The sequence below is a fragment of the Lissotriton vulgaris genome, chromosome 4_1, assembly GCF_964263255.1.
Source record: "Lissotriton vulgaris chromosome 4_1, aLisVul1.2, whole genome shotgun sequence".
Classification (NCBI taxonomy): Eukaryota; Metazoa; Chordata; class Amphibia; order Caudata; family Salamandridae; genus Lissotriton; species Lissotriton vulgaris.
In genome coordinates this window covers 1,986,158,358-1,986,170,437 of record NC_141691.1, presented here as the reverse complement: position 1 = coordinate 1,986,170,437, position 12,080 = coordinate 1,986,158,358, and the positions used below count along the sequence as shown (strand labels likewise).

The 12,080-nt window shown below is 47.7% G+C and overlaps 1 protein-coding gene across 2 annotated transcripts in view; it reads left to right on the top strand.

Moving 5' to 3' along the window:
* TOP1MT (DNA topoisomerase I mitochondrial) overlaps positions 1-12,080 on the top strand; it is a 1,598,136-nt gene that overhangs the window by 956,331 nt on the left and 629,725 nt on the right. For both annotated transcript variants that reach the window (XM_086966300.1, XM_086966301.1), the window contains one exon: positions 4,746-4,890. In XM_086966300.1, coding sequence (XP_086822426.1) covers positions 4,746-4,890 — 145 coding nt within the window. The remainder of the gene's footprint in view (positions 1-4,745; positions 4,891-12,080) is intronic.

Here is a 12,080-nt window from a genome sequence, read left to right as displayed (position 1 = left end):
GTTTTGTTGTGTGCTTAGTACCCTGTCCTCATAAGGAGTACAGGGCTGTTATGATCTAAATAAATACACTGTTTATTTTCATATCACTTGTGTGGTGTCCTTTCACTTGGTGTTCAAGGGAAATATGTGATGGTATAGCAGCTGGCTTAACACGCCCTCTAGAGTTTAGCCCGAAGACTGCTCGTATCCATGCTACTAGGATAGCTGGTCTATAAGGTTGACTTACAACCAATCATCAATAAGGGTTGTTTGGACTGATACAAAGTGCTCACTAGAATAGTGAACATTATATATCAGGCCAACTTCTCACAAATAACACCTGATCCACCTTTGGACATGCACCATTGTTGTTTGCTACTTACATTGGAAAACACCTCCCTAGATTCATGGGAACGGATAACATATTTTCCTTCTAGATTTTTCAGTTTTGTCAGCTCTGCTAGTTTCAGTAGTGCAGTAACTATTTTTTTTTTTAAATAATTTTTATTGCAGCACGAATACATGTACGACCTAGCCCCCAAGGAAGGCAGCATCATATCTTCGTGGTACAAAAGTTTAATATAGTCTTACACGGCCATTCAGCTCATACCCCGGAGGTCGAGCTGCAGTATATAGTAGAGCAGTATTCGCTAAGATTTGTAAAGGCACTCACAAAGAGCTGTGTCTCAGGTAGCGCATATGGCTGCGTTTCTAAACACCCGGTTCCCCCTGTACCTGTTCCAGGGAGCATTGAACAATAACAAACACCTTTCCACCCTCCTTGCATTCCCCCCCCCCCTAAACACCCCCATCTCTTGCCCCCCCTATTCTCCAACCTACCCCCCTCCCCCAACCCTTCCCCCCTGGCGTGTCAGAGGTCCACAAGAGGAAGTTCGATGCCTCTGCAGGCACAGCAGGTCCGGGACCGACAATCAGGATTAGGCAGTAGTAAAATGTAGTCAAAGCGTGGGGCGCGGGGCGAACCCAGGAAGGATTTGGGCCGAGCACTTACCCAAGCCATGGTGTCTAAGGGCCAGGGCTACCTGCGGGGGAGCCTTCGCTGTCAGAGGTCGGCATCGTGAGTTCCAGTACCAACCGCCCCCAGGCCCGGACCCGCTCCAGAGCAGTATCAGTGCCTGCCCTAAGTGCCAGTTGCAAACGTATCTCCCCCTCACTGCTGGCCCATTTAGTGAGTTCTCTCGCCACCTCTCCACTGTGGGCCCCCTATTTGCTTTCCAGTGGGACGTTATGGCTTGCTTCGTCAGCAGCAGCCCCAGATCTAGGAACTTACTAGTGACTTTGTTTTTTGATGTGTGTGGGACGCAGTGTGCCATTGTGGGTTGCAAATCTCTCTCAGTGACCTCCCGCAGATTCTCCACCACTCCTTGCCAGAAGAAGCCCAGCGCCGGGCAGGACCAGAACATGTGCTGGAAATCAGCCACTTCTGCCAGACAGCGCGGGCAGGCCGCTGAGTGTGTCGGGAAATACCTATGGAGCCGGTCAGGGGTCAGGTATGCTCTGTGTAAGATGTAAAAATGCACCAGCTGAAACCTCGCATTGCGCATTGCGCATCCCTTTCCAGGCCCGTTCAACTACACCAGACCACGCCGCGTCAGGGATCTCCGTCGTTAGGTCCGGCTCCCATTTTGCCTTCAGACCTGCTAGTGGGATCTGAGTCTCCGTAGTCATGCGTTTATAGAGGCTTGTTATAGCCTTAACCGTCCCCGCGGCCATTACCATGTATTGACAACACTCAACGCCGCAGAGCCACTCAGCACCACTCAACACCACAGCACCACTCAACACAACAGCACCACTCAACACAACAGCACCACTCAACACCACAGCACCACTCAACGCCACAGCACCACTCAACGCCACAGCACCACTCAACGCCACAGCACCACTCAACGCCACAGCACCACTCAACGCCACAGCACCACTCAACGCCACAGCACCACTCAACGTCACAGCACCACTCAACGCCACAGCACCACTCAGCACCACTGAATGCCACAGCACCACTCAGCACCACTGAACGCCCCCCCCTAAACACCCCCATCTCTTGCCCCCCCTATTCTCCAACCTACCCCTCCCTCCTCCCCCAACCCTCCCCCCCTGGCGTGTCAGAGGTCCACAAGAGGAAGTTCGATGCCTCCGCAGGCACAGCAGGTCCGGGACCGACAATCAGGATTAGGCAGTAGTAAAATGTAGTCAAAGCGTGGGGCGCGGGGCGAACCCAGGAAGGATTTGGGCCGAGCACTTACCCAAGCCATGGTGTCCAAGGGCCAGGGCTACCTGCGGGGGAGCCTTCGCTGTCAGAGGTCGGCATCGTGAGTTCCAGTACCAACCGCCCCCAGGCCCGGACCCGCTCCAGAGCAGTATCAGTGCCTGCCCTAAGTGCCAGTTGCAAACGTATCTCCCCCTCACTGCTGGCCCATTTAGTGAGTTCTCTCACCACCTCTCCACTGTGGGCCCCCTATTTGCTTTCCAGTGGGACGTTATGGCTTGCTTCGCCAGCAGCAGCCCCAGATCTAGGAACTTACTAGTGACTTTGTTTTTTGATGTGTGTGGGACGCAGTGTGCCATTGTGGGTTGCAAATCTCTCTCAGTGACCTCCCGCAGATTCTCCACCACTCCTTGCCAGAAGAAGCCCAGCGCCGGGCAGGACCAGAACATGTGCTGGAAATCAGCCACGTCTGCCAGACAGCGCGGGCAGGCCGCTGAGTGTGTCGGGAAATACCTATGCAGCCGGTCAGGGGTCAGGTATGCTCTGTGTAAGATGTAAAAATGCACCAGCTGAAACCTCGCATTGCGCATTGCGCGTCCCTTTCCAGGCCCGTTCAACTACACCAGACCACGCCGCGTCAGGGATCTCCGTCGTTAGGTCCGCCTCCCATTTTGCCTTCAGACCTGCTAGTGGGATCTGAGTCTCCGTAGTCATGCGTTTATAGAGGCTTGTTATAGCCTTAACCGTCCCCGCGGCCATTACCATGTATTGACAACACTCAGAGCCACTCAACACAACAGCACCACTCAACACCACTCAACACCACAGCACCACTCAACACCACAGCACCACTCAACACCACAGCACCACTCAACGCCACAGCACCACTCAACGCCACAGCACCACTCAACGCCACAGCACCACTCAACGCCACATCACCACTCAACGCCACAGCACCACTCAACGCCACAGCACCACTCAACGCCACAGCACCACTCAACGCCACAGCACCACTCAACGCCACAGCACCACTCAACGCCACAGCACCACTCAACGCCACAGCACCACTCAACGCCACAGCACCACTCAACGCCACAGCACCACTCAACGCCAAAGCACCACTCAACGCCACAGCACCACTCAACGCCACAGCACCACTCAGCACCACTGAAGGCCACTCCATCACTCTGAACCACCATTCAACAACAACTGGTTCTAATATGTTCTCTCAATGTTTCAAACTTTATTACAAATGTCACAAAAAGATGTTAATATTTCACTTCTGTTCTTGGATTTTCATCACAATAAAATACACTGAACATAATCTTCCCAAAAGTTATTTACAAAAGTTTAAGCTATTGCCATTATAAATTACAATCACTTTTATTTTAGTATTAATTATTAAAAAAAATAAAAGCCATTGTTTGTAATATTAATACATATAAGTCATGTAAATACAACACATATTGCATTACAAATGCTATAGGTGTCACGTTTGCAAAAGTTAAAACTATTGGCATTGTAAATGACAAAGCTATTAATTTCGCTATTTTCAAAACCAACACATAAATACAAAATTGGTCATTTACAATACTAATACCTCAAACTTTCCTAATGCGAGACCTATTGCTTGGCAAATGCTTCTTTAATAATAGTTACTATTCATATCGTATGTTGAAAGGATATACTTTGGTTTTTTTAATACTTTCTCAAAATATATTCCTGTTTACCTAATATTCTTAAACATGCCTTTAAAATAATGAAATATCCCTGTGACATCTAATAGGGTTGATCCTTATCCAAAATGTATGCCAATGAAGTAGTGCTTAGTGGGCTGCATGGTGGTTGCACTGCCACTTGCTTTCTGTCCCACGCTGGCACATTGTCAAACTCCATAGTGCTATGGGGTATAGAAAGCCCATTACCAGGACATGCTCTGGAAAATCTAGAAAATAGAACTTCATACCAAATTTCTGTTTCTTCATAGGACTGCAAATAACTGATGTTACTATCTTTCAATTAATATTATACAATGTACTGATTTCTGGAGGATGGAAGGGTGAGTGTGTTATATCACCTCACAGAGCCAGGAGGACTTTATCTGGGGGTCTGTCAAGGCTCCCAAGTTGTCTAACAGAGAACACAACTGCTCTGAAAGAAATCTGGGTGAGTGGTAGGAGGGACTAATAGTACCAGTCATGGACCCACTATCAATCCATCTCTAGCATGTAGGACCATGAAAACTGAGTAAGATATCTCTATTTTCGGGCTGTATGTTTCTATGTTTTTGTTAAGCTGTGAGTAATAGCCAGCCTTCTGAAATTCAAAGTTGGTATGATAGGGGATGACTTTGAGCTAAGAAAGGTTACTTTGATGTTAAAGGAACAGGATGTTTCTAATGTATTGATGTACTTTTCAGTTTTTTTTGTTTGTATTTCGTGGTCAGTTTTATTTCTAATGTATTTTCCCACACTGTTGTTTTCTGCATGATAATGAAAATAATGGCTGTTCTTTTATACCAATCTGTCTTATCCAGGGAGTCTAAGATTCCAGAGCCACCTGAAGGTCACAAGTGGAAAGAAGTTCGCTGTGACAATACAGTCACATGGTTGGCATCCTGGACAGAGAACATCCAGGGATCCATAAAGTACATTATGCTGAACCCAAGCTCCAAACTGAAGGTTGGTGTCATATGTAAGCTTTTTTTTTTTTTAAATGTTGAGCTATTAGAGCATTAGCTAGTATGGTACTTTTGTTTCTTGGATATTGTGCAGTTGCTGAATTCTCTACCTTTGAAATGCAGACATTGATGTGTCTGACATTCTCTAAATGCCTGTCTGCGTCATACTCTTTTTCAATGTCTGTATAAGTAGCATCATAATTCGGATTACAAAAGTCATACAAACCACTGGGGGTAATGGATCTTTCTATTGCATGGATGGGTGCCATTTAGCGAATATCAGTGCTCGTTTGATTGCTATCTAGATGCTGTTTTTGGTCTAGGTTTAGTAGCTTTCCTATAGTAGCTTTTTTGGGGACTAGCTCCAAGTTTCACCCCGCAACTGCTGATAATATCCAGAATAATTGTTTCAGTTTGTATCTCCAGGCTCTTTTCAACCTGGCTTCTCTGTCAATTTGAGGTTCTGCTACATTGGATCTGTAATTTCCTGTTAGCTGGCTACTTATTGCTTGTGTCTTTTAATAGCAATAGACAATGTTAAAATTTCCATAAGTCTAACAAGCAGGGTTTGTTTAGTAGAAGATTCAACTAATTGAAAAGCACCAGCAATCCATACAGTGCGTTGAATGTGCTGAGCACTCTCGCTCTGCACTAGAGGCCAACTTAGATTTTTTTATTCCATGTCTGTGTGAGGGAGTCACTGGAACAAGCTATTTCCTGACTGTTCTGTCACCTTAAGATTAGCAGAAGATTTGTTGTGTCTCTTCACAGGCTTAGCTTAGTGCTCCGATTCACAGAGGGTTGTTTGTGTTTTTGATTTGGTTGTTTTGTTTGCTGGCCCTGGGGATACCTTTGTGATCATGTCAGCCTCTACTCTTAAGGAGATGAAATTTGTCTTCTAATCTTCCCCCTGAAGTTGATATTCATCCAGGATCTGTACTTTAAGTGCAGTTACACCCAATACACTACTTAACTGGAGTGTCCCAGTTAAGTAGTGTATTGGGTGTACCTGCAGTCACATACCATAGCACAGTTTTGCACTAGTTATTGAGGGTCATCCCAAGCATGTAGTCAAACCTGTAATCAAGCCAGCTAATCTCACATTTTAAACTTTGGGAGTGGTGCATTTCAGATTCTGCCTCATAGTGGAGAAGTCACAAGTGTCTTATGAGTGCTTTAGAGTGATAGAGCCCGTAAAGAGATATCCCCTGCTGTCTTCCAACAATGGAATTCAATCAATAAGTAAGACCGTTCAGGGAAAATCTTCAAGCTACTTCCCAAGGATGCAGTTGAGCAGGTGCAGCAAAGTCTGTGCAGTATAGGTTTCTGTTCCGGGTCACAACTGACTGGAAGGCCAGTTTTTAGTACAACATCTAACTAAGTAGCCAAAAGTAGTCCTTCAGAATGATCACAGTGCAGGAGATCCCCTCTCTGCTTCAGGAAGGAGGGGGTCGGGGGAAGTCATACAAATTTCCAGAGCTTCAGGGTAGTTACTTCATGCCCTTTTACATCAGGAGCCACAGGCATTATATTAGCTTATCTGTAGCCGAGTTGCTTGGCCAATTCAATTCCCTCTTTACGTTTCAGATAAGCATATTTGGTGTTCATCAAGTATCTGGCTCCAGTGGCACCACACGTTTGAAAATCAGGTTATCCGTTTTGCCTGTACTTACACCATTGGCTCATAAAGGGAACCACTGTGGCAGTGACAGAAAGGTACTGGCACTTTTTCAGTAAGACGTTACGCTCAACAAAGCCAACCTGCAAGAAGCCGGACTTAAGAGCCTTTCTTAGCAATGCGCAGGGAAAAGCTTTTTCATTGTGGGAGCAAGTGTTTAGTCTATCTCCCTAGCCACATAGTTTTGCGACTGTTTAACGCTCCCAGTTAGGCAATGCAAATCTTTACTGGGACTCAACCTCATACCTTCTGCTGATTCCATAGATAACAGTGCACTCTGTCCAGAAAATGTTAGAATAACAAATGAAAAGGGAGAAAGGTCCTGCAATGGCATGGTAATCACCCACCAACTAAATAAAAAAAAAAAGGGTCAGTTGTGGAGAATGGTATATGGTGTTAATTTCTCCGTCCCGGGCTTTATATGGGGCTGCTCAATCACCACTTGTAGCTGAAATGGGGTGGGGTGTAACCAGAAATGTAAAAATTGACCTTGAGTGCATTTGGCATATAGCTCCAAGTCAGGTGCACAAAGTCCGCCCCATGCCAGGGGCAGGGCCAGAACCTCCCAAGAGATTTGGGGCTTTTTACCTGCCCTGACCAGGGAGATTAGGTTAGACCGGAGTCGTTGAAAGAATGTACGAGTGAGTGGCATTGGAATATTCTGAAATAGGTAGAGTAACTTTGGTAGGATGACCCTCTTTGTGATAGCAATGCACCCAGAAAGAGATAACGCAAGTTTAGACCAGATTGGCATTCTGCTCTCGAGCCAGTTGATAGCCCGACTGTAGTTCGCAGTCCATAAGTCCTGGATGTCACGACTTACCCAGATACACAAGTAGCGCACTGGGCCGGTGGCCCAGGCCAAAGGATAATCAGTGTGGAAAGGGGAGGTGGTGTCAGTGAGAGGGAGTATCACAGATTTATTCCAGTTAATATGAATGCCGGATAATCCACCAAACTGAATAATTTCCCAAATTTATGAAGCAAGGATTTCATGCAGATTACATATGTGTAGGGTTATATCATTGGCCTACATCGAAATAATCAAGCCTCTTGAGGAAAAGCCAATGCTACTTTCAGTAGCGACTCCTGGAGGGAGTGCTGCTGCATCAGCAAATGCGATGCAGTGTGAGCAATAAAATTAGTTTTATTTGTGTACTTACCTCCGTTCGGCCATAATCCGGAGTTTACTACCCTGCCCCACCCTGCGTCACCGCCTGGCAGTACTCCCTCCAGGAGCCGCTACTGGCTACTTTGCGAGTGATGCTGCCTGAGCCTGGCGTCTAAGGGTGCAATGGCCATGGCAAACAGGAGGGGCGAAAGAGGGCAGCCCTGCCTGGGGCCGCGTGTTATGGTTATTTGTTGGATAAGAGCCCATTTTAGCGTATTCTGGCCGTGGGGAGGGTGTATAGAAGTCGTATATATTTAAGAAAGGTGGGACAGAGTCCTAGGTGCTGTAATAGTGTGAATAAATAATCTCATGCTAAAGAATCGAATGCCTTGGTGGCATCTGTAGGAGAGTAGGGTCTGTTTCCTATGGTCACCCCCACTTTTTGCTTTTGCTTTACTGGTTTTCGACTTGGATGTGGCTGTGGGCCTGCTAATCAGACCCACAGCCCAGATGCACTCTCTCTAAATTCACCATGTACTCTAGGCACATCCACAATTGGGAATTGGTTCACCTTATCAGCCCCTGTAGAAGTGTACCATAGGTACTCAGGGCATAGGTGTAACCAAGGTCTACCAGGGGCTGCAGCATGTATTGTGCCACCCCTGGCTGGCCACTCAAATAGACACAATTGGCTGATCACTCAGCTGGGGCAAAATCGTGTAATCATCCCTTGCTTAGGTGTAATATTCCTATGCCTACTTGCATATAGACACATAGTAACCTGTAAGTCACTCCTATGGCAGGCCTTAACAATCCTGGAGGCAGAGTGCTTGGTTATGTGTGAGATGGTGCTCTAGCATGAGCTGAGCCTGTCTGCAGCTTTCGGAACCATGTCCTTATAGCTGTTCTATGATACTGCCATACCATATACTCTTAAGTGCATTATGAACCTCGCAGTTAATTGCTAACTTTGGGTTGGCTTTATCAAAACATGTCGTGTAAGGTGTCATACTCTTTGGAATACTACCCCCTCGCCAATTCTGGCGACGGGGGTAGCATTCCACTCTTCTAGAGGGAGAAGACATGTTAGTTCTGACTATCCCGGTTAAAGTTAACCAGAGCCACAGCATCACAAAATGGATGCTTCTGCCACAGACACAAGTCTGACCTCCTGCTGCTGGGAGTCCTTCCAGTCACAGAGGTTTGGACAATAGGTTTCCTGCTTGGGGAGGTGCGAGCACCACCACAGACAGGAGGATGTGTATTGGGACAGGGAGGGCTGAATAGATTGAGACACTGCCTGAGGCACACTAGGTGCTTCATGCATACCCCAGTTCAAACCGGTTGCTGGGGCACTTCAGCCCCAGCTCTGGCACGAAACTACACAGAGGAAAGGGGGTGTAACCACCCCCCTTCCTGCTCCCACCCATAGCAGGGACCTAGTGAGAAACCCAGCCCCCTTTAGTTGGATAAAGGTAGGAGCTGACCCAGGAGAAATTAGATTAATCCTGGAATCGACTGAAGACAAAACTCTGGACCCTTCGACATTCATCCAAGCTGAAGACTGAAGAATCTCCCTTGTGGCCAATGAGTGACCACCCTGGGAAACCATTAATGAAATGGGTAACCCAAAATGGTCTAGGACCTGGGTATTGAACGGTATTATAAGACAATGGTCCAAAGACTATTATTTCACAATGTTGCAATGTGAGAAGTTGGCCTGATATATGATGCTCACTAATTCTAGTGATCACCTTGTATCAGTCCAAACAACACTTATGGTGATTGGTTGTAAAGTCAGCCTTATAGACCAGCTATCCTAATGGTAGCATGGACAAAGCAGTCTTAGGCTAAACTCTTTTGGCATGTGAAGCCAGCTGTTTTACCACATATAACCCCTTGAATACCAAGTGAAAGGACACCACACAGGTTGTTATGAAAATAAACAATATATTTATTAACTAACATACACCTCTGAACTCTTTATGAGATCAGAGGGCTAAGCACATGACAATCTCTTCGGAAAAATACGTTTAAGTTGCACAAATTACAATGGTGCCCTACGGGCATGACAAACCATATACTAAGTAAGTGGAATGCGAAAGTCGATAGAAGGAATGGAGCTGTCCAGAGGCTGTAGGATCGCTGGGACCAGGCTACCCTAACTTTAGGTAAGTAATAGGAGGCCCACGGAACGCGTGTGCAGAGTGTGAACTCGCACGCGAGATGCGTAACAACGTCTATGGACAGTACAGTTCAAGTAAAAGGTGAGTACGGACAATCCTGACTAGTTAGGACTAAAACGACAATGGAACTGGACACTAGGAGAGTCAAGCTACCCTTGAGCACCAAAATGCTCTTGTTACCTCACCCACAGGCTGCAAGTGCATAGGTGCAAAGTTGTGTCGGGTTCCGGCGTTGAAGTCTATGGAGCCTGGAAGAAAAGATGCTGCAGGCGACCAGAAGGAAGATGTCCGGTGTGATCCAAGGGTGGATCAGAGATGTTGAAGACCTGAAAGCAGAGGGGACAATGTTCAAAGTCACTAGCCAGTGACTGGAGTGGTACCAGGAGTGGAACCAGATGTCGTCCACGCGATCAGGTGAAGAGTGGACGCTTGTCTCTGCAGCCACGTGGACCAGGAGGTGTCTTTGGACGGAGGCACGAGCTGTCCCACGCAGGCTCTCGCTGTCGGCGGTGTCGGATCCGGATTTGGAGTCAACAGGCCATGGCAGCGACAACCCACGCGGTGAGTGGAAACGGCGTCTGGTGCGGACCAGGAGGGTCCGGGGTGCTCCTCTTTTGGAAGGGAGCAAGGGCCAGTCTGGAGCAACCAGACCAGCAGTGAAGATTTCAAGGTTCGTCGTCTAGGAGGCTACTAGCCAGCCGGCAAGTGACCAGACAACGCGTCGAGCAGCAGGCAAGCAGAAGGGCCCCACGCAGATCTCGTGGAGGCTGGAGGGCTTATATTCGGTGCAGGAGCTGCTCGGGGCTGGGGCTTCTCAATCCCCAAAGCACTTCGTCGAGGTTAGCTCAGAAGTCGTGCTGGAAGCGAAGTGCAGTTTCTTTCAAGATGGCCGGTCCCGCGTGTCTCGTCGCACCCACGGATCTCAGCTGTGCTGCAGATGTAGGGAGAGGACTGGGAATCCGGGTCTCGTCGGGCTCTGAAGTCTGGATCCTCGAGGGAAGACGACAAAGTGAAGCCGCTTGATGGTGCCTGCAGTTGCAGGGTGGACACTCCTTGCCCACAAAGGAGATTCTTCAGTCTTCTGTGGAGCAGAACGTCGAAGTCCAGAGTTTCATCTTGTAAAGTTGTTCAGGATAATCTAATTTGGAATGGGACCAGCTCCTACATTTATCCAGCTAAAGGGGGCTGTACTATGGCTAGGTCCCTCATCTGGGTGGGACCAGGAAGGGGGGTGGTTACACCCCCTATCCTTTGTCCGGTCTTGCGCCAGAGCTGGGGCTGGAGAGCCCCAGGAATTGGTTTAGACCGGTGTATGCACAGGGACACCTTGTGTGCCCCAGGCATGTCTCATTCCTTTCAGCCCTGTCCTAGCCAATGCACAAAATCCTGTTTGGGGTGGTGCTAGCACCTCCCAAGGCAGGAAACCCTTTGTCCAAGCCTCCCTCGCTGGAAGGACTCCCAGCAGCAGGAGGTCAGACTTGTGTCTGCGGTGGCAGCATCCATTTTGTGATGCTGAGGCTCGAGTTAACTTTAACCCGGGTTCACAGTTACATACATGTCGTGTCCCTCTAGAAGGGTGGAATGCTACCCCCGTCGCCAGAATTGGCGAGGGGGTAGTATTCCAATTCGTATGACACCTTACTCAACATTTTTTAATAATGCTATATCAAAGTTAGCAATAACCACGAGGATTATAATGCACTTAAGAGTATATGGTATAGCGTTATCATGGAAACAGCTAAAGGACTTGGTTCCGAAAGCTGCCGACAGGTCAGCTCATGCTAGGGCACCATCTCACATAATTCCAAGCACTCTGCCTTCAGGATTGATGAGGCCTGCCAAAAGAGTGACTGATAGGAGGATATGTGTCCATTTTAGGGTTAGATATAGGGATACTATATCTAAAGCAAAGGGTGATTACACCACCTTGCCCCAGCTGATTGATCAGCCAGTTGTGTCAGATTTGGATGGCCAGCCTGGGGTGGCATAATACATGCTGCAGCCCCTGGTAGGCCCTGGGTGCACCTATGCCCTGGGTACCTAAGGTACACTGTACAGGGACTGATAAGGTGACTCTGTATCCAATTAGATATGCACCTAAGGTACATGGAATCCATTTTACAGAGAGAGCAGTGGGCCGGGGGTCCTGAATAGCAGGGCCCCAGGTCAACTAAATCGAAAAACCAGCAAAACACCAGGCAAAAAGTTGGGGGCAA